The sequence below is a fragment of the Engystomops pustulosus genome, chromosome 2 (assembly GCF_040894005.1).
Source record: "Engystomops pustulosus chromosome 2, aEngPut4.maternal, whole genome shotgun sequence".
NCBI lineage: Eukaryota > Metazoa > Chordata > Amphibia > Anura > Leptodactylidae > Engystomops > Engystomops pustulosus.
The window spans coordinates 10,415,767-10,439,176 of NC_092412.1; the positions used below are offsets into that span (position 1 = coordinate 10,415,767).

The 23,410-nt window shown below is 46.4% G+C and overlaps 1 protein-coding gene across 1 annotated transcript in view; it reads right to left on the minus strand.

Annotated features, from left to right (window-relative positions):
• Window positions 1-548: 548 nt before the first annotated feature.
• The window catches only part of LOC140116884 (uncharacterized), a 28,196-nt gene continuing 5,334 nt past the window's right edge, over window positions 549-23,410 (minus strand). Inside the window, exons 2-8 of the mRNA XM_072133318.1 lie at window positions 22,614-22,775; window positions 22,406-22,529; window positions 17,682-19,229; window positions 16,262-16,314; window positions 9,506-9,580; window positions 8,724-9,058; window positions 549-4,294 (exon numbers count right to left, since the gene is read on the minus strand). Of these exons, the coding sequence (XP_071989419.1) occupies window positions 2,887-4,294; window positions 8,724-9,058; window positions 9,506-9,580; window positions 16,262-16,314; window positions 17,682-19,229; window positions 22,406-22,529; window positions 22,614-22,775 (3,705 nt within the window). The 3' untranslated portion in view covers window positions 549-2,886. The remainder of the gene's footprint in view (window positions 4,295-8,723; window positions 9,059-9,505; window positions 9,581-16,261; window positions 16,315-17,681; window positions 19,230-22,405; window positions 22,530-22,613; window positions 22,776-23,410) is intronic.

The following is a 23,410-nucleotide window of genomic DNA, read 5'->3' on the forward strand; positions in this document are numbered from 1 at the left end:
AGCTCAAAAGGGGGGAAATGTTAAAGATATCACACTGGACTCAGACGCCATTTTACATATTGTCGGACATTTTAAAGACTCAGCATTATTTCACATAACTTTGTGTAGTGATAACTAAAGTTTGGGTGTGCCCGTCAGCACACAAAGACTTAGTGCTCGCTAGCACCACCTAGTGGAAGGTATCCAGGTGGACATCTGGACATTTGGTTTATGTGAAGTTTCAGTATTTGCATGTAGCCAATAGTATTAGACTCCTTTGTGTGCTTACATCCAATAGTGTTACATTTCCTGGGTGAGAACACCCAATTATAGTTGTTGCTTTCCTACTTACACGCCTTATGTAAAGTACCTTATGGTTTTCTATAAATGTGTCAGTCCCACAATAAAGTAGCAGTCTTGTTTGCTAACTTCCTGCAAGGACAGGTCTTGTCTTTTCTTTCAAGTTAGTCAAATTCCAGCGCTGGACACAGACTCATTTAATTTGAAAGTCACCTTACAATGATTAGGGGTTTGAGCCCCAGATAAAAATCTATAACACCAGCCATGTGTGTTTTTTACTTTTAGCTTTAACATAATTGATGCGAGCATATATTACCTCGTATCCCATATTTGTTACAAGGTATGCAGTCGTTACACAATCCAGAACATAAATAACAACATTCTAACATTTACAAAGCTCCTTAAACTCTGGTTACATTGTTTACTATTACCATATCAATGGTGACTTCCAATTGGACAATTAACCTATCAATCAAAATGGCGGAAAACTTTTTTCTGACCTGTTCTACTGTCGCACCGGCAGTCTTAATATATTCCCCCATTGAGTGTGTCAATCGCTCCGTCAATCTCACCTGAATTCCTGGCACCTAATCTGGCAGCGCAGTTGTGAATTGGAGTTTGAAGTGGAAAAGATTCTGGATTCCCGTTTGGTCCAGAATTCCATCCAGCATTTGGTTCATTGGTACAGTTATGGCTCTGAGGAGAGGATGTGGGTGTCTGGAAAGGACCGTCACACTTCACACCTGCTATATCATTGTCAGAATTCTTCCAAACCTATGTGGACTATTGAGGGGGTAGTATTACATCTGTGGGCAACATGGTGGCTCAATGGTTAGCACTACAGCCTTGCAGCGCTGAGGTCCTGGGGTCAAGTCCCACCTAGGTCAACATCTGCAAAGAGTTTGTATGTTCTCTCTGTGTTTCCTCCGGGTCCTCATTACTGGTAGGTTGATTAGATTGTGAGCCCCATTGGGGACAGGGTCCAATTTGGCAAATTCCATCAGTTTTTTTACAGAATTTGTCCTCTTGGTTTTGATTGGTTATGCGGTCTAAGCTTGGTTCTCCTAACATAGGTATGTAGTAAGCTTGGTTTTAGTAAGGTATCTATGCAGTAAGCTTGGTTGTGGTACTGTATCTATATAATAAGCTTGGTTCCAGTCCCATATCTGTGAAGTTATCTTTGTCCTGGGAACATCTACGTAGGCATTCCCAGTGTTAAGTACAACTGAATTACATACGACTTCTAGTTACAGACGAACTTCTGGATGATGATCTTAACTTACTCAAATCTTACCCCCCAGAAAACAACTATAAGTTTTATAAGCTTTACTGTTAATCCTTGTTCCAAGGGAAACCCAAAATTGTCAAAATCCAATTGTCACATGAACAGAAATTTTTTTTTTATTGGAACTATACTATTTGGAACTTTGGAAACATATCTGTTCTGACTTACATACAAATTCGACTTAAGAACCTCACTTGTACATAATCCGGGGACCGACTGTCCTCTTGATTCTGGTGATGTCTCCGTGTTATATGTTTACTTATCTTATGGTTTTGTTATATTACAGTTTTTGTGCACTAAACGTCTCATCCTTTTAAAACCGTGTGGCATTGGGGAGGCCGCAACAGGGCCCCATCACCCCAAAATATATTCAATATCGGCAGATACTCCAAAATTCTTGGAAATGACCTTTTACAATCCCATAGAAGCACAAAGAATGACAATGTACGTAAGGGAAGTACCCGGCTTTGCAGGTTATCAGCCACACAAATAGCATCAGAGAAGGATGAAAACAACAGGTATATGCCAAAAAAGCCTGATTAAAGGAGTCCCCAAGAGGTTCTGTTGCTTAAAGGGGTTGGCCACATTTCAATAAATCTCTTCGATTAGAGAGGTCTCTGCATGTACATGTCTCCTGTGAGAGCCTCAGCCTTTCCCTGTTCTCCACATGCTGCACTTCGCATCTCCGCACAACTTCCTGTTTCTTGCTCGGTCTGTCATGGCAGCCTCCAGTGTGTCTTTTTTCTCTCCGTCCGTTTTACTGACACAGGGAGAGGGGAGCAGGATGAGTCATAATATCCTGCCGCAGGTTCCCTCCTATTTATCAGTGTAGGATCATTGTTGAGATGTCTATGCAGAGTGCACAGAGAGTCTGCACACAGCACTAAAGGAAGCATCAGGGAAGGAGAACCAATTGGTGAACATTCAGGGAATATTAGGCACAAGGGTCATTTATGTTAAAAGTGTGGCCAAGCCCTTTAATGAGACCTAAAAAGGCTTTATCCTCTTACCCCAAACATCCTTGGTGGGCGGAAAGGGGAGTATGGAGAGAGCTCAAAGATTGCAAATCGCTAACAACCACGATTGGTGCTGGCACAACAATGGGCGTTATCCATGAAAACAAAATCTCATCCGGATGCTGTAGTATCCCCATAATCATACCGACCCGAAGAATAAACGGGGGGGTGTAATTTGGAGAAAATGTGGTTTTTGACAATCTCACCCCATTTGGGTTAAATACGGTCACTAAAAAGTACAATTTGTTATGGAGTTCACCTAAAGAAGAAAAATTCTACAATAGTGATCTAAACCAGTCACATTTCTTACACTATTAACATTCCCTTGTGAATTCTCTCATGTTTAAGAAGGTCAGAATTCTTTCTAAAACATTTCCCACATTCAGTGCATGAAAATGGCTTCTCCTCTGTGTGAGTTCTCTGATGGTTAATAAGAAGTGATTTCTGGATAAAACATTTCCCACATTCAGCGCAGGAAAATGGCTTCTCCCCTGTGTGAGTTCTCTGATGGTTAATAAGAAGTGATTTCTGGATAAAACATTTCCCACATTCAGCGCAGGAAAATGGCTTCTCCCCTGTGTGAGTTCTCTGATGGTTAATAAGAAGTGATTTCTGGATAAAACATTTCCCACATTCAGCGCAGGAAAATGGCCTCTCCCCTGTGTGAGTTCTCTGGTGGTTAATAAGAGTTGATTTCTTTCTAAAACATTTCCCACATTCAGCGCAGGAAAATGGCTTCTCCCCTGTGTGAGTTCTCTGATGGTTAATAAGAAGTGATTTCTGGATAAAACATTTCCCACATTCAGCGCAGGAAAATGGCTTCTCCCCTGTGTGAGTTCTCTGATGGTTAATAAGAAGTGATTTCTGGATAAAACATTTCCCACATTCAACACATGAAAATGGCTTCTCTCCTGTGTGAATTCTTTGATGTTTAACAAGGTCGGCATTCTGGGTAAAACATTTCCCACATTCACTACATAAAAGCAGCTTTAGCCCTGTGTGAATTCTCTGATGTCTTAAAAGAAGTGAACTAGAAGTATAACATTTCCCACATTCACTACATGAAAATGTCTTCCCCCTTGTGTGAGTTCTCTGGTGCTCAACAAGGAAAAATTTCTTGATAAAACATTTCCCGCATTCAGGACATGAAAATGGCTTCTCCCCTGTGTGAAGTCTCTGATGTCTAACAAGATAGGATTTCTGGATAAAACACTTTCCACATTCAATACATGAAAATGGCTTCTCTCCTGTGTGAATTCTTTGGTGTTCAACAAGTACTGATTTCTGGCTAAAACAATTTCCACATTCATTGCATAAATATGGCTTCTCCCCTGTGTGAGTTCTATGATGTTTAACCAAAACTGATTTGCTGCTAAAACGTTTCCCGCATTCACTGCACGAAAATGGCTTCTCCCCTGTGTGAGTTTTCATATGTTGAACTACATTTGTTTTCTGGCTAAAACATTTTCCACATTCAGTACATGAAAATGGCTTTTCTCCTCTGTGAGTTCTCTGGTGTATAAAAAGACTTGCTTTCTGGGTAAAACACTTCCCACATTCAGTGCAAGGAAACTTTCTTTTATCTCCATGATTTCCCTCCTCTGTGGAAAGATGTGACTGATTATCTTGTACTTCACCACAAGGAGATGAGGGGGGACGTCCATGGGAACCTCTTGTACTTTCATCTCCTGGAAAATATAACCAAGAAATCAGACTTAGAGGTTTTTATTTCCCAGTTCCAAGTGACATCATTTATATTGATTGTTATATTAATTTGTTTAAAATCCAATCAAATAGAATTCATGAAAAATTTAGATACCGGATTCTTCTACTTGTATAATTGGGTCGACCAACCCAGCTGCGTCTAGCTGCCCCTTAATAAAGTGGAGAAAACCACAAAGATATTTAGGAGTTTCCTTTCAACCAATTTTCCAAATTCCCTCCCGTTCATGCAGACAAGTTAAAATTTAATGGGTGGTGGAAATACCCCTGGTCACAGGTGCACCCGCAATCCTTGCTGTGGATCACGGGCACACCCGTGCCCCTCTATGTGTCGCGGTCCCCGCTGCCGCTGTCCGGCCTGGACTCACCTCTCCACCCTCCTGGCTGTATTCCTGCTAGGCCTCGCGCTCCCACTGCTAGGGCGCGTGCGCGGGCTCTTTAAAGCTGAAAGGGCCAGCGTCCTCCTGATTGGCTCATGCTAATCCGGCTCGCCCTTATAATCCGGCACCTCCCTTCACTCCCCGCTGGATCTTCAGCATCATTCCTGCAAAGAGAAAGCCCTCCTGAATTCCCTGTGTTCCAGCGTTACCAGCGATCCTCAGTGTTGCTTCCATTGCTGTGACCTGCTGTGCCTTCCAGGGTTCCTGTCCTGCTGTGCCTTCCAGGGTTCCTGTCCTGCTGTGCCTTCCAGGGTTCCTGTCCTGCTGTGCCTTCCAGGGTTCCTGTCCTGCTGTGCCTTCCAGGGTTCCTGTCCTGCTGTGCCTTCCAGGGTTCCTGTCCTGCTGTGCCTTCCAGGGTTCCTGTCCTGCTGTGCCTTCCAGGGTTCCTGTCCTGCTGTGCCTTCCAGGGTTCCTGTCCTGCTGTGCCTTCCAGGGTTCCTGTCCTGCTGTGCCTTCCAGGGTTCCTGTCCAGCGGAATCTACTGTCTGTGCCAACATCACCAGTGTTCCTCTGTGTGCCAGCGTTACCAGTATTCCTCCACGTTTCCTGCTGTCATCTCAGGTTTGGACTGTTTCGTGCTGTACTACCTCATACCACCTCCCGCGGTGGTCCAGAGGGTCCACAGACTCTTCCAAGAGACTTTTACATACTTTCCCTCCTCAAGTGCGACACCCCTTCTGCTGCAAGTGTCACACACAGAAATCGGGATAGTCGACTGACCACACCGGAGCGGTCAGTTCACTGTGACCTCGAATGTGTCACATGTGCATATAAAATGATGAATGGGCGCATAGTAGGAATCTGGAGGGAAAGAGGGCTGTTTGCTTTTTAGAACCCAAATTTGACACCTTTCCATGTGTCCGGAAGCATTTGGAGAGCCCTAGTGGTATAAAACAGAGGACAACCCCAACAAGTGACACCCCCTGGAGAATTCAGCAGGGTGTGATATGAGATATACTAGCGTGTGGTGTAGTGAGTGCATTAAACATGTTCGTGGTTTCCAAATATAATGTCCACTGGATGCTTAATATGGAAATTTATTTCTGGTTCGGTGCCCGTTACGTGGCGACGCCCAGTTTGTGCCACGACGAAACGTCAGGTCTCTGATTAGGAAGCCATGTTTCCTGACGTGAGAAAGACCAAAAATGTCATCCTAAACACTAGCCAGAAAATATAGCAGGGCAGGGAGTTGTCATACCTCCGGTAACGCTATCTAACACTGCGGCAGGGTACAGTGTAATCATCGGACCGCTTGCAAAGCTGTCCAATGTATTCATGAGGGGCAGGGTTGGGGCGTGGCTAGGGGCGGTGACTGCCGCCTAGCGCGAGCGGGCCTATGGAGCGAGCGGGGTGGTCCGGGGAAGAGGCAGCGCCTCAGACCGCACCCTCATGAATACGTCGGACAGCTTTGCGAGCTGTCCGATGATTACATTGTACCCCGCCGCAGTGTTTGATAGCGTTACCGGAGGTTTCCAGTAACGCTATCACTCTAACACTGCGGCGTTTGATCAAGCACTAGGAGCTGCTTACTTTAGTAACATCTCCTAGTGCCGAAAATTTAGGTGACAGGTCCTCTTTAAGGGCGCAGCCATTTTGTAGCTGAAGGCTCCGCCCCAGATTTTGGATTCTGACCTGCGTCTCTTTATATGGTTATAACTTTTGAACACTGTTACTTATCAAAGCGATTCTGAGATTATTTTTCCCCACATGTTGTGCTTCATTTTACTGGTAAATGTCGGCTGATAAGTTTTGCGTTTAGTAAAAAAAAAAAAAAAAAAAAAATGTAAAAACTGATGAATTTTTGGAATTTAAAATTCGAAATAATCTCGTTTTCGGTCAGATTGATTTACCACCTAAATAAGTTGCTGAATGACATTTCATTTATGTCGTTCTTTACGTTTTCATAAAATTCTAAATGTCTGGAAAATTTATGTTAATGTCTCGCGGCTTACGAATCGGACATCGGTTTTTCCGTATTTTTAAGTAGATTTTTTGGGGATCATTATTTTTTGTAATTAAACTAATCTTAGAAACCCTTTACATATCAACTCATTTTCAAATCTGCACCCCTCAATCTATCAGAAACTGCTTTCAGGAAGATTGTTAACCCCTTGAGATCTCCATGGAGGTGAAATTTAGAATGGTCAAATTTTGTCGGTTATATGTTCATTTAGCTCTAAAATTTACACATTTCCAAAAGACACATTTCCCTTCATTAAATTTGTTACGTAATTTCTCCTATGTACAGAGAAATCCGACATGTGGATGTTACTTGTAGGGTTGCACAGTGATGAGCAGAAGGGAAGGAGCGCCCCGCAGCTGCCAGTTTTGTCCTATAGACATTGGGGGTCATTTACTAAGGGCCCGATTCGCGTTTTCCCGACGTGTTACCCGAATATTTCCGATTTGCGCCGATTTCCCCTGTATTGCCCACGGGATTTTGGCGCACGCGATCGGATTGTGGCGCATCGGCGCTGGCATGCACGCAATGGAAATCGGGGGGTGTGGCTGAACAAAAACCCAACGGATTCGTAAAAACCGCCGCATTTAAAAAAAATGTGTAGCGAAAATTGCACTTACCTTCACTAGGAATAGGCCGGTGAACTTCAGTGCATTCCAGCGCGCCTCCGGGAACTTCAGCGCAGCAGCGCCACCTGGTGGACGGCGGAGGAACTGCCTTAGTGAATCCCGGCCGGACCCGAATCCACCGCAGAGAACGTGCCGCTGGATCGCGAATGGACCGGGTAAGTAAATCTGCCCCATTGAGTCCTTTTGTAGGCTATAAAATTTTCGTTTTTCCGTTAGTGGGGCCATGTGTGGGCAATTGTTTTTTACGGGATGAGATGTAGTTTCTACTGATACCATTTTAGGGTTGGTATCCCCTATTGACTTTATTTTCATTTTACAAAAAAAACAAAACTGCACCCACTCACAGACACCCACCTCAGGGAAGAACAAGTAGATTCATAGCAAACGGGCAATCGGCACCAGTATATGAACATAGTAAGATTACATCTGCCAATGATACAGTAACAGAGAGATAGTTGCCCCGGCAAAGGACACTCCTTCACCAATGGGGGAAACCGAACAATCAACCAACCATTCACACATCACACAGACGGAGCTATTCCTCCTCCATACCTGAGCTGTCACCCACACATCCCAGATTAATGGGAAACGATCCGGAGTACCTCTAGTCGTGTAAGTGAGTTTATAAACTGGAAGGAGGAGAAAGCAAAGGTGCCGGGCTTCACCTCACGACATAACGACGGCCGTTTTGAGCTGTGTCACACAAGCGCACCGGATAAAGCGCTACACAGCGCGAAATGGTCAACACCTTAGACCATGTTGTGAGTAAGAATAAAACACACAAGTAATCGATTCAACAAATCCCATTCTCTTTTTTTGAATGCGCACTAAGGACTCTCAGTCCCCAATGAGAATGAAAAACGGAAAAAATGGACAGGTATACGTAGGTACAAAAAAACCCAGACTGAAGCCCGTTCCCCGTAAACCCATGGCACTGGAAGTCGGCCCTGCGGGAACTGCCCCCTAAAGACGACTGCCATTGACCATCCTTCCCGGAGCAATGAGGAGAGCCAACTTCAGCTCTGTCTGGCGGGTGGTCCCTAGGAAGAAGCTCCAGGGAAAACCAAGGCCATTGGTGGTCTGGTCTTCTCTGGCTGCACTGCTGCAGGTCTTCAGGAAATGCAGATTGTAAAGACTCCATTGCTTCCTGAGGATCAAGGAAGGTCCGGGTACAGCCATCTTTAATTTGTGGCGCGAACATGTCGAGTTGTCATTAGAGGCTCTGTCACCCTCCATATTGGGGGGGGGGGCACTTTATGCACCCATTTTACAATTCTTGGAACTCTAATGCTCCGGGCTCTCAGGGGGGGGGCCTCCTCATACAGTGTTTTCAGCCCTCCAGATGGATAATCCTCTGGCACCCCCGCGAGATGAAAGGTTCTGCGTCTAGACCTGTTTTCCAGGTCTTCTATGTGATCTAGGAGCTGGGTGGTTTGGGCCTCCAGATTATTGCATGCTACAGTCACACGGTACTCCATCTTGAGAATAAGGGTGTCATGCTGCTGGAGTTGCTCCTTGAGATCCGTTATTGACTCTTTTAAAGTGGCAGTGATGGATGCTATCAAGTCAAGACTTTGCCACCTAGCTGGCCTAAAGCTGATAATCAGCACCCGCGGAATCTTTCTAACATCATCGAATTGGGTCGCTTGGAATGGAAGAGAGGCCATTTTAGGTGGAAGATCCGCTGTTGGCACCGGGCTTCTGTCGGCTCCGCAGGAGATCTCGCTCTATAAACATTTACTGGGGTGGGATCCCGGAATATCGTTGTGAACCATACAAAATACTGGTCCAAATTTTTGTGGCGCACCCCTTCCGGGGGACTCGGGAGCTCTCTGGTGCCAGTGGGAGAAAAAAGATCATCGGGGAGGAGCCAAGCTCTACACGTCCATGCTAGTCAGTGCCAGAACCGAACTTCCAAAAAGTTCAATCTTCAGCTCATCAAACAGGAGAATGTTATCTCTCATATTCTGGGAATACTTCGTTATTTTGCAAACTGTATGCAGCTTTCATATGTCTTGCACTGAGGTGAGGCTTCCCTTAGCACACTCTGCCATAATGCCCCATCTGGTGGAGGCTGCAGTGATAGTTGACTTTGTGGGACTTCCTCCAATCTCCCTATTGCAACTCTGGAGGTCAGACACAATGATCTTGGGATTCCTGTTTACCTCTCTCACCAAGGCTTTACTCCCACAGTTCCTTAGTTTGGCTGGATGGCCAGGTCGAGGAAGAGTTGTGATCATCCCAAACTCCTTATATTTAAGGATTATAGAGAACATTGTGCTTTAAGGAACCTTATTTGCTGCAGAAATTCTTTTGTAACCTTGGCCACATCAGTGCCTTGCCAAAATTCTGTCTCTGAGCTCCTTGGGCAGTTCCTTAGACTTCATAATTCTCATGTGCTCTGACATACACTGTGACTTCTTATATAGAGAGGTGTGTACCTTTCCTAATCGAGTTCAATTTAAATAAACATTCCAATGAAGGAATAGAACCATCTCAAGGAGGATCAGAAGGAAATGGACAGCATGCAAGTTAAATATGAGCGTCAATGTCTACATGAGCCGCAACGTCTACAAAATGAATACACTCTAAATATTCAATCATGCGCTCATGTTCACGTCTGTCTGATCTTGGCCTGAATTGTCTGGGGAGGGGCAATATTCTTCTGAGCCTTATAGCAACACTACACGTGGATGTCAACTTGTCTGACTGACTGGCTGAAGGAACCAAGTACAGTATAGAAAGTGTCTATGTCATCTCCATCTCCTCCCCTGGATGTGACCTCTCCCTGCAATGTATAAGGGAAGAATAACCCACAAGATACATGAAAGGCTCTTACCCTCCTCTGTCACTGATGAGGGGATTTCCTCTCCGCTCCTCCTTCCACCACAACTTTCCTGGAAAGATCCAACATGGAGGACCTGAGAAAACAAGGAGATGTCTCCAGAGATTCTCTTATCTCTGCTCTGGATCTTATCTCTGGAATCTCAGCTCCATCTACCTGATGATCCAGTGGGACATTCTCCTCCGGTTCATCTTTAATATCTCGGGAATCTCCAGGACTGGGACATCTCTCTGGTTCCTCTTTGATATCTCGGGAATCTCCAGGACTGGGACATCTCTCTGGTTCCTCTTTAATATCCCGGGAATCTCCAGGACTGGGACATCTCTCTGGTTCCTCTTTAATATCCCGGGAATCTCCAGGACTGGGACATCTCTCTGGTTCCTCTTTAATATCCCGGGAATCTCCAGGACTGGGACATCTCTCTGGTTCCTGTGTAATATCCCGGGAATCTCCAGGACTGGGACATCTCTCTGGTGGATTTCTCTGACTGGATCCATCTATAGGAAATATACACAGTGACTGATACATTGGGGCACATTTACTTACCCGGTCCATTCGCGTGCCAGCGGCGGCTTCTCAGACGAGCGTTCGGGTCTTCCAGCGATTCATGAAGGTCCTGCGCCCGATGTCCACCAGGTGTCGCTGCTGCGCCGAGGTCCACCGAGTTGCATCGGAGTTCACTGATCTTCCTGGTGCATGTAAGTATGGCGCGTGCGACCAATTTTTTTTTTAAATGTGGCGGTTTTTCGTTCGCCCCCCCCCCCGATTTCCGTCGCGTGCATGCCGTTGCGCCACAATCCGATCGCGTGCGCCAAAAACCCGGGGCAATTCAGGGAAAATCAGCGCAAATCGGAAATATTCGGGTAACACATCGGGAAAACGCGAATTGGGCCCTTAGTAAATGACCCCCATTGTCTATATGTGATGATGAGATGATGGAGGAGGTGACCTCACACCTGCTCTGTCCTCTATAATCAGGAAGGTCTCCTCTTACCTGGTGATGTGAGGGGCTGGTGGTCCTCCATCATGATGTCCTTGTACTGGTCCTTGTGTCCTTCTATATACTCCCACTCCTCCATGGAGAAATAGACAGTGACGTCCTGACACCTTATAGGAACCTGACACCCACAATGACACAGTCATCACCCAGACCCCTCCCTTGTGTTATTGTACAATGTCCCAGCATTCCCGGCAGCGCTCACCTCTCCGCTCAGCAGCTCAGTGATCCTGGAGGTAAGTTCTAGGATCTTCTGCTCATGTATCAGTGAATGAGGTGGAGGCTCGGTGATGGGGCTCTGGGTCCATCCTCCTGACACACGGGGGGTCACACACTCACCAGACGACTTCTTCACTACTGTGTAATCCTGTGTATGGGGAGACACTGATCACTACATAGATCCTAAGAATCCTTCACCTCTCCAGTCATTTCCCGCTGTTATTCCTAGAGATAAGAGCCGTGTCCTGGGAGACTCTCACCTCTCCGGTTATCAAGGAGATCATCTCCAGGGTGAGCTCCAGGATCCTGGCCGCCATCTGCTCTCTGTCCTTCTCCCGGATCCCTGGTGGATCATTGATGGAAAGGATCATCTTTAGGAGAAACCTCTGGGAGTCCTGGATCTATAGAACCTGAGGAAACATGAGAAGAACTAAGAGCAAACTCTATATGAAGCAATTGTGTCCATGACATGTGTGATGTGACAGATGGGGATTCTCCAGACACTGGAGGGGAGGTCACTGGACTGAGGGAGGAGTGATGGCGCTGGACTGTGCCGCTCCTCACTAATAGCACATACTGGACCCCACATGGAGGAGCCTGGAGCATGCTGGGAGTTGTAGTCCCTCCATATAGTGTGTGTGCCCCTGGAGCATGCTGGGAGTTGTAGTCCCTCCATATAGTGTGTGTGCCCCTGGAGCATGCTGGGAGTTGTAGTCCCTCCATATAGTGTGTGCGCTCCTGGAGCATGCTGGGAGTTGTAGTCCCTCCATATAGTGTGTGTGCTCCTGGAGCATGCTGGGAGTTGTAGTCCCTCCATATAGTGTGTGTGCTCCTGGAGCATGCTGGGAGGTGTAGTCCCTCCATATAGTGTGTGTGCTCCTGGAGCATGCTGGGAGTTGTAGTCCCTCCATATAGTGTGTGCGCTCCTGGAGCATGCTGGGAGTTGTAGTCCCTCCATATAGTGTGTGTGCTCCTGGAGCATGCTGGGAGTTGTAGTCCCTCTATATAGTGTGTGCTCTCCTTGAGCATGCTGGGAGTTGTAGTCCCTCCATATAGTGTGTGTGCTCCTGGAGCATGCTGGGAGTTGTAGTCCCTGCATATAGTGTGTGTGTGCTCCTGGAGCATGCTGGGAGTTGTAGTCCCTCCATATAGTGTGTGTGCTCCTGGAGCATGCTGGGAGTTGTAGTCCCTCCATATAGTGTGTGTGCTCCTGGAGCATGCTGGGAGTTGTAGTCCCTCCATATAGTGTGTGTGCTCCTGGAGCATGCTGGGAGCTGTAGTCCCTCCATATAGTGTGTTTGCTCCTGGAGCATGCTGGGAGTTGTAGTCCCTCCATATAGTGTGTGTGCTCCTGGAGCATGCTGGGAGGTGTAGTCCCTCCATATAGTGTGTGTGCTCCTGGAGCATGCTGGGAGTTGTAGTCCCTCCATATAGTGTGTGTGCTCCTGGAGCATGCTGGGAGTTGTAGTCCCTGCATATAGTGTGTGTGTGCTCCTGGAGCATGCTGGGAGTTGTAGTCCCTCCATATAGTGTGTGTGCTCCTGGAGCATGCTGGGAGCTGTAGTCCCTCCATATAGTGTGTGTCCTCCTGGAGCATGCTGGGAGTTGTAGTCCCTCCATATAGTGTGTGTCCTCCTGGAGCATGCTGGGAGTTGTAGTCCCTCCATAGAGCATGTGTGCTCCTGGAGCATGCTGGGAGTTGTAGTCCCTCCATATAGTGTGTGTGCTCCTGGAGCATGCTGGGAGTTGTAGTCCCTCCATATAGTGTGTGTGCTCCTGGAGCATGCTGGGAGTTGTAGTCCCTCCATATAGTGTGTGTGCTCCTGGAGCATGCTGGGAGTTGTAGTCCCTCCTCTGGTCACTTACCTCTTCTCTCCTCAGTGCAGGACACTCTGTACCTCACACACGTCTCCTGCTCAATGTCCACTAGTCATGTGACCCGGGGAGTGTGATGTCACTGAGGGGCGGGGCCCCCTGCTCGCTATAAATTAGTCATGTGACCCGGGGAGTGTGATGTCACTGAGGGGCGGGGCCTTATGTGCACTGTCCACTAGTCATGTCACCCTGAGAGTGTGATGTCACTGAGGGGCGGGGCCTCCTGCTCACTATCCACTAGTCACGTGACCCAGGGAGTGTGATGTCACTGAGGGGCGGGGCCTCCTGCTCACTATCCACTAGTCACGTGACCCAGGGAGTGTGATGTCACTGAGGGGCGGGGCTCCCGGGAGGACAGGAAGCAGCAGTGTGTACATGTATATAGAGGAGAAGGGGAGGACAGAGACTTACATGCAGGGTTGTACTGGAGTATCTAGGCCCTACTGCTGCATAGAAATGTTACCTATATCTGGGTTCTGGGAATTTTTAGGCGTTTTGTGCACTGTGTGTCTTTGTATATAAAGCCTCTAGGCCCCGGGGCAGTGCTGCGGATGTGCCGCTTCTCGGATGTAGCTGCGCGCCGAAGATGTCAGGGTAGAAGGAGCGAAGAGGCTACTGGGGCGTGGAGTAGCCGCGCTGTGTAGCCTCGTGTCCTGATACTCCACGCCCCAGCAGCCTCTTTACAAAATTACATATTAGGGCAATAAAGATTTAAGAAAGATAGTGGGGACGTGAGGATTCGCATACATGCACCTACCACCCGTTCTATCTTTATAGGTAGGATTGTGGTGGTCGGTCCCCTTTAAGGCAATTAAATATAAAATCTAATCTGTGTTGTTCTTTTATCTTGATTCACGACTCTCACGTCCGGGTTTCTCGCTTATATCCATGCTACCGGGTTGGTTCCTCATCCTATATTATCCTGTTACGGACCGGGCTTATATTAAAGGGGAACTGGTGGCAGCTCTTTGGGTTCAGGGTTGTGATTTATTGTTGTGCCTTATCCGGAAGTTCTGTGGACAATTTAAAATGACTTCCTGCGCCTCTCAGAACCTGTGCGTTCTGGGAGTGACTATAAAAGGATAACTCAGTGACCTTGCGCACCCTTAAGGGGTCCGAAACGTCACAGTTTCCTTCACAGGTAGGAAGAAAGAGGTCCACGTGGGAAGACGCACTCTGGGTAAGTACTGGTCACGTAGAATACTCGACAGGTCAGCAGCAGAACATAGAGAAGATTCCTTGCCTCCCTGTCAGACCAATAGAGCGAAGGGGAAGCCCCATCTATATGGCAAATAGTTGTGTTTGTTGGCACTGCACCCTATCTTGTAAGGCAATGGTGGCGAACCTATGGCACGGGTGCCGGAGGTGGCACTCAGAGCTCTTTCTTTGGGCACTCAGGCCATCGCCTGGAGTTCACCAAACAGGACCAAATCCACTGAATCTTCCTGCAGTCTCAGGCAGCTGCTCTCAGCTCTATTTTAAAGTGTCACTTCATTGACTGTTTGGAACTACGGGAAAAATGAAAATGTTTTGACATAAGATCTTCTCCTGTTAGACCCACAATTCTTCCTGTACAGAGAGACCCTGGAGAGAAGCTGCAATGACAGTCTGAATTTGCCCTCCTACTTTCAACTGTATTGGTGGCCTCAGGCGGCCGATACAATTTAAGATATGGAAGAACAGGTAACAATGAGTTACTGCTTAAAATGCCTTGTTGGCACTTCATGGTAAAGAAGTTGATTTTGGTTGTTGTTTGGGCGCTCGGTCTCTAAAAGGTTCGTCATCACTGTTGTAAGATCTCAAGGGATGACTCCATGAAGGATTTGGCTTGATCCGGGTCATCAACTCTATCTGACAACGTTGAGATCTCAGAATTAAGTTTAGCAAATTCTTGCTTACAATCGACCGTGATTTTTGTTGCAAAGTTCGACATATCAGCCTTAGTGGACAGAGAGGCGAATAATGTATGTAGGTCAGAGAGCATGGACATCCTCTTGTCTAGCAGAGCCTGACATGTATTAGTGGGCTCACTCAGCTGGGCTAGGAGAGGTGTACAGGTAGTTGCACCATGAGGAAGATTGGCAGTAGGCCCCGTGCCCATAGGTGTTGTTATATGCCCCTTATAAGGAGTGCAAGCTGACAGGGAAGTTAAGGAGATTCAAAGGCCTGATGATCGATAGCCAGCTGAGCTCTGGTGGGGGTCTTAGCTGTGGTAACCAGGGTTGCTCCGGTATACAGGAGGTAGTAAGCAGTTTGGGCGCATTGCCCAATTGCGGGGTCGCGGCTCCTGATGCTGAAGCGGCCGGTGCGGTGACCTGTAAAAGTGGGGAGTAGCTGCTAAGAAGGCTTCCAAGTTATCAAGATGGACGTCATTCGTTTCAATAGGTGGATTTGCCTTTACTACTGCTTTATGGGTCAGTAAGATAATAATACACATTATTGATCTGTCAGTGGGGAAATGAGCAGAGTGCGCGCCGAAGTCGATCGTGCATTGATAAATAAATCCACGGTACTTATCACGGTCACCACCAAACCTGAAAGGTGGAAGAGGCTGATTGGATGTAGCAGGTGGAGTCCTATTTGAAAGGTCCGGGATGTGATCTGGATATTGAGCCATTGGGGCAGATTTATCAAGTGTCTGAAAGTCAGAATATTTCTAGTTGCCCATGGCAACCAATCACAGCTTCCCTTTAAAATATTCATGAGCACTGGTAAAATGAAAGCTGAGCTGTGATTGGTTGTCATGGGCAACTAGAAATATTCTGACTTTCAGACAGCTTGATAAATCTGCCCCATTCTGTTTTGTAAATCCTGAGTTGCTTTTTCAAAATCTTGTACAGTGCGAGTCTGATTTTCAAATGCCGAATACTTTGACTTTAAACTACTAATACTTCGACTAGTGGTCCATAATGATAGTGTCACGGGTGCCCCTGCGATCCATGCGTCGGAGGCACACCCGTGCCCCTCTCCGTGTCGGCGCCCGAGCTCACTTACCTCTCCACATTCCTGTTCCCATCGCGGCTGGCCAGCGTGCGTGTCCCCATTCCCTGGGGCGCATGAGCATGAGCAATTTAAAAGGCCAGCGTGCCAGTGCTCGGCATCTCCCGGCAACCCCTGCTAGATCTTAGTGCCATTTGCCTATGAGAAAGTGCTCCCAATGCGTTCCTTGTTCCTGCTCTGACTTCCCGTTGTGACCCCGGATCTGACCCTGACGTTGCTCCTTCACTGCCAGCCTTGACCTCCTGCTCTGTCCCCGACATTACCGCCTGCCTGGACCATCTGCCTGTTACTTACCACGAGACTGCCTAACGTTCCTGTACCTCGACCTTGGCTGCCACCGCGGGCAAATCGCACCTGTGAAAAGACCATCGGGCTCTGGTGAAGATCGGGTGCCGCTTAGATTCCGGTCCCGGGTGTCGGCTTGTGTCATCGTCCGCAGTGGTCCAGGGGGTTCAATGAAGATATACTGGGACATCGACTAATACTGAGATGGCGCCTTTTTTGATTTTGATGGATGATGATGGAACTACAAACTATTACTGAGACGGACCCGTAAAGATTTTGCTGGAACTGCAAGTTATACCAAGACATCGCCTTTAAGATTTTGATGGATGATGACGAAACTGCAAGCTCTGGTGAAATGGCACCTTTATGATTTCCGTGGAACAGCAAACTATAAAGCTGATTCATCTATCAATCTCTGACCCTTGCAGGTCCTTCTGGCTGGGAGGGTCACAGAACGGCTGTGTGTGTGTGTGGCAGGCTACACTGTATGAGCTCAGGCTTTCCAAAATGAGAATCCTTGCTGTAAAAAAAAGTTTATTACTTCAGTAAAATGTTTTTTTTATTAAAGAAATACAACGCCAGAGCGCCCCCTGCAGATCATTGGGCTTATAGTCACAAATATTCCCATTAAAAATATGTTTATAAATCAAACTCGACAGTACACACATAACATCAGGGAACGTTAGACAACACAAGGTCACAGCGTTCCACCATCTTTGTGACACAGTGATGTCCAATCTGTCTAGTCGAGGGCTTTGTACATGACCATTTACATGGAGTAAAGGACCATTACAGGCGAGGACAAGCCTCCATCCAGGAGAGAACACACCGACTCCGGATGAACCTTTTACACAAAGATACAAGTTACATGGGGAAGGAACTAGCGAATATATTGTTATACGTCAGAGCAGCTTCTCCGTAACCAAGTCACAGGAGGACGAGCTGCCGACAATGACAGGAGGTATGGAGCAAAAGTCACCTAAGAAATCTATTATTCATGATGATTGATCTGATCACTTACCTACATATCTAAGCGTCTAACAAATACATATGCTGCCGACACAAGCAGAAGTCATCTGTCGGAACGATAAATATCTAAACTGGTCACATGTCTTACACTATAAACATTAACATGGCTTCTCTCCTGTGTGAGTTCTCTGATGTTGAACAAGCAGTAATTTTGAAGCAAAACATTTCCTACATTTGGTACATAAATATGATTTCTCCACTGTGTGAATTCTCTGATGTTTAACAACCTCTGATTTTGAAACAAAACCTTTCCCACATTCAGTACATGAAAATGGCTTCTTCCCTGTGTGACTTGTCTGATGTCTAAAAAGAGCTGATTTATCAATGAAACATTTCCCACATTCTGGACATGGAAATGGCTTCTCCCCTGTGTGAATTCTCTGATGTCTAATAAGTTGTGGTTTCCCACTAAAACCTTTCCCACATTCTGGGCATGGAAATGTGTTCTCTCCTGTGTGAATTCTCTGATGTTTTATAAGCTTTCCTTTCCAAGTAAAACATTTACCACATTCAGTACAGGAGAATGATTTCTCTCCTGGGTGGGTTCTTTGGTGTTTTAGAAGATGTCCACTCGTAGTAAAACATTTCCCACATTTAGTACATACAAATGGTTTTTCTCCTGTGTGAGTTCTCTGATGTATAACAAGAGATGCTTTTGAAACAAAACATTTTCCACATTCAGTACACAAAAATGGTCTTTCTCCTGTGTGAGTTCTCTGATGTTCAACAAACCCTTTTTTTGTAAAAAAACATTTTCCACATTCGGTACATAAATGTGATTTCTCCCTTGTGTGAATTCTCTGATGCTTAACAAGGTCCGATTTTGAAAAAAAACATTTCCCACATTCAGGACATAAAACTGATTTCTCCTCTGTGTGAATTCTCTGATGTTTAACAAGCTCTGATTTTGAAACCAAACATTTCCCACATTCAGTACATGGGAATGGTTTCTCCCCTGTGTGAGTTCTGTAATGTCTAACAAGAACCGGTTTTGAAGCAAAACATTTCCCACATTCAGTACATGGGAATGGTTTTTCCCCTGTGTGAGTTCTCTGGTGTGAAAGAAATACGGATTTCTTAATAAAACATTTCCCACATTCTGAACATGAAAATGGTTTCTCCCCTGTGTGAGTTTTCTGATGCTGACCAAAATGTGATTTTGAAACAAAACATTTCCCACATTCTGAACATGAGAATGGTTTCTCCCCTGTGTGAATTCTCTGGTGTAAAAGAAATAGGGATTTCCTTTTAAAACTTTTCCCACATTCTGAACATGAAAATGGCCTCTCCACTGTGTGACATATCTGATGTCCAACAAGAGCTGATTTTGAAAAAAAGCATTTCCCACATTCAGTACATGAGAATGGCTTCTCCCCTGTGTGAGTTCTTATATGATCATCAAGTCTTGTTTTCTGGGTAAATTTTTTCTCACATTCTGGACATGATAAAACCTTTCTCTCTCGGTGACTTTGAAGGTGAATGACAAGATTTGATTTCTTAGGAAAACGTTTCTCACATTTCGGACATGGAAATTTCCTCTTATCTCCATGATTTCCCTCCTCTGTGGAAAGATGTGACTGATTGTCTCCTACTTCACCACAAGGAGATGAGGGGGGACGTCCATGGGAACCTTGTGTTCTTTTTGTTCCTAAAAAATATAGTCAAGAAGTCAAACTTATAGGTTTTCTTTTTCGCAGTTATGAGCAGAAGCAAAGTGACAACATTTATACAGGCAGTCCCCGGGTTACGTACAAGATAGGTTCTTTAGGTTTGTTCTTAAGTTGAATTTGTATGTAAGTCGGAACTGTATATTTTATAATGGTAGCTCCACATAAAAAAAATTTGTGGTCAGAGATGTCCGTCGGTAACTAGGGGTCTTTTGTAAGTCGAGTGTCCTTAAGTAGGGGACCTCCTGTAGTAATTATGACAATACGCTGCCATGTAATTTGTTTCAAATCCAATCAGATAGAAGTCATGAAACCTCGGGGAGAGATGATACTACAAGCCGGGCTATAAAGGCTGCAGTATGGTGCCGGCAGAAATTACAAGACATCACATATAATATTACTGGAATGAGCGCAGACTTGTTCAACTTCCGGTTCCGGCGCTGATGGGTATGGCGGCGTTCTGAGAGGCTCCTGCTTACCTCCGTCCTATCTCACTCCTTCAGACCAGCAGCGGAGATCATACTGGGCCGGGAGATAACAAGGAGAGGGGCGTGTCTCACCAGCCCTACAGTGTATGGAGCAATATCTGCTCTGGACGGGAGAAGTCCTGGAGACAGATAGTCGGAGAGATAGAAGGTCCTGTGAGGCTCAGAGATTATGTGTGGGACGGTATTGGCTGGTTAGGTGGGAGATATATGAAGGGGACAGGGTGTGGACGGCTTTGTAAGTTTGGGTTAGTATTTGAATTCGTTATACAATGTGTAACAGTGGAGAGACTGGCACCGAGAAGCGAGGAGACAGATGGATTAGCCGGGCAGCAGAGTACAGGATAGATTGGAGGGGCGTTAGAGAGTTAGCTGGGAGACCACAGTGAAGGATATTGCAGTAGTCCAAGTGGGAGATGATGAGGGCACAGGCTTGTTATTTTGTAGACTCTGGGTTGAGGATCAGAGGTGGAGGCAGCAGGTTGTAGTGAGGACCTGGCTATGGGGGGACAGAGCAGAGTCATAGGCAGCAGAGACTCCTAGGACCAGGGAGTGTGGAGCCATTAATCGTGATGGATGGGTCTGGTGGGAGAGATCCGTTACATGGAGGAAAGAATATGATTATACATTTCTTCTATGTTACGTTTTAGAAAGTGGGAGGAAAAAGAGGATACGGCTGATAGACACTGATAGGCTAGAAGAGTGGAGACGTCTGGCCAAAGATATAGATCTCCGCTCCATGTGTTAAGGTAAACCTAGCTGACAGATGAAATCCTGTCATTTCTACTTGTCTTATTTTCCTGAAAAGTATTGTAATAGAAAAAATGAACTTAAGATGGCGCCAGCACACTGGACCACACCTCAGATTTTGAGGCTGAGGAATTCCAGGAATTCCTTATGGTGACGTGAACGTGAGACAGCAGGAAAACTCTCCAATCAAGAAACTATGTCTGAGATTATGCTTTGTACGCTCCTCCTTTTCAACTTTATTCTGCTTTTCTATATAGACTGGTGAAACAAATAAAACTTGCGCAGTGCTGATTTTTGCCCAGGGCAATAGCATGAGCAAGACTCTGCCAATTATTGCTTCCGTGAAGGTGTGTGGAGACCTAGCTTCACTTGGGAATTCTGGAAAAAATATGTTTTCCAGGATGGGATAAGAAAAACCACGCCTCTTTTAGCTCCTCGTAAGGCAGCTCCCTTGACATAAAGAATGATTTTAAGGAAGCCTAATGACATGACGCGGCATTAAAACCAAAACAGGTTTAACCCCATATCATGTCATAAGGCATAATTTTAAGGGTGCTTCCGTACAAGAAAGCTAAGAGACGCGCGTTTTTTGTTATCCTATCCTGGAAAACTTTGCATATTTTTCCTAGGATTTCCTATAATACACGATGGGGTAGATTTACTTACCCGGTCCTGTTCCATTCCCCGATGCGTTGTCCGACGAGGATTCGGTTCTGCCGCAATTCACTAAGGTAGTGGGTCCAATTTCCTGCATGTATTGCTTTCACACTGGAGTTCACCTTTCTCTTCCTGGTTCACGTGAGTGCTTTATCTTGCGAAACAATTTCATTTTTTAAATTCTGTGGTTTGTACGAATCCGTCGGGTTGGCCGACGGCACGCCCCCCCCGATTTCTGTTGCATGCAAGCCGGCGCCAATGCGCCACAATCCAAAAACCCAGGGCAATTCGGCGCAAAACGGAAATATTCGGGAAACGCGACAGAATTGAGGTCCGCGGACCCTTAGTAAATGAGCCCCAATAACTGCACTGCTCCCTCTCTTGTGCCTCCATCTAGCCTCCCATGCAGCCCTCACGGGTAGGGTCATCTCTCCACTTGTTCCAGGTCTCTGTAGTTTATGTACATGAAGCCCTCACTGATCGTACAGCACCATGCTATATAAATAAATAATAAATCTTTGGAGCGGTATTGAAAGTCATGGATTTAAATGAAAGGAGCTTATGTGCAATAACACTACACAAGGTCAGGAGAGGAGATGTTATTGGAAGAAGCAGCCATGATTTTGTAATTCCATACATCTCCTTTACTGAACCTTCTTAGGTCGGAGGTGTAGTTGGAGTAAAGATCCTAAAACAGAGCCTTTTGGGACACCAACAGAAAGGGGGCGAGGAGAAGAGGTGGTGTGAGAGTGAGAGACACTGGAGCTGCGGTTAAAGAGGTATCAGGAGATCAGTGATGCCCAGTGATGAGAGTCTGCAGCAGGAGAGAAAGGTCTACCGTTTTAAAACCAGATCAAGGAGAAGGAGCCCATGGTAGTGGTGTTTGGCCTTGGCAGACAGGAGGTCAGACTTTAGAGACTTTGGTCAAGACAGTCTCAGTGGAGGGACTGGGTCAGAAACCTGATTGTAGATGGTTCCAGGTGGCCAATTTGTATGGTGGCACTATTTTGTCTTTGAAGTGTGAAATGAAGTCCTGGACACAAATGAGAAAAGTAGGTGCAGGAGCTGGAGGACAGAGGAGGGAGTTGAAGGTAGAAAATAATTGTCTGGGGTCGTGAGATAAACAAGATACAAGATTAATGAAGCAAACTTGTTTTTCAGAGGCAGATTTATATTTTTGTATATATGTGATGATGAGATGATGGAGGAGTCTAGGTGACCTCACACCTGCTCTGTCCTCTATAATCAGGAAGGTCTCCTCTTACCTGGTGATGTGAGGGGCTGGTGGTCCTCCATCATGATGTCCTTGTACTGGTCCTTGTGTCCATCTTTATACTCCCACTCCTCCATGGAGAAATAGACAGTGACGTCCTGACACCTTATAGGAACCTGACACACACAATGACACGGTCATCACCCAGACCCCTCCCTTGTGTTATTGTACAATGTCCCAGCATTCCCGGCAGCGTTCACCTCTCCGCTCAGCAGCTCAGTGATCCTGGAGGTAAGTTCTAGGATCTTCTGCTCATTTATCAGTGAATAAGGTAACGGCTCAATGGTGGAGCTCTGGATCCATCCTTCAGATACACGGGGGGTCCCACCCTCACCAGACGACTTCTTCACTACTGTGTAATCCTGTGTATGGGGAGACACTGATCACTACATAGATCCTAAGAATCCTTCACCTCTCCAGTCATTTCCTTGTGTTATTCCTAGAGATCCGGATACCATTGTCACGGGTGGTCCCGCGACCCGAGATATGGGGCTCGCAGGTACGGTGCCAGCGCACCGCTAATTGATGGACTGGCTGATCACTTCCCCTTTAAAAATAACCCTCATTACTGCCATGCCTGATCTTTGTGCCTAAAAGCTCTTCTGCGATTTACCTGCGTTCCAGTGTCTCCAGTTCCCGACTCCCTCCGTGTTCCTGTGTTACCCGTGTTTCCATGTACTAGTGTTCCTCCGTGCTGTCGTACCTCTGTGCTGCTGTCCTGAGTGTTGTGCTCCCGTACCCTTCGCTTGGACCTCCTGTTGCTGACCTTCGGATTGGACTCTGACATTGCATCTCTGCCGCCTGCCATGACCTTGTGCCTGGACCTGACCTCGAGATTGACTGCTGTTCCTGTACCTCAACCTTGGCCACCGCTGCAGACAAGTCACGCCTGAGGAACGACCTGGTGGTACCACGCCGCAGCTTGTCTAACCCGCCTTGCGGCAGGCTCTGGTGAAAACCGGGTACCACTCAGACTCCGGTCCCAGGTAGTGGCTTG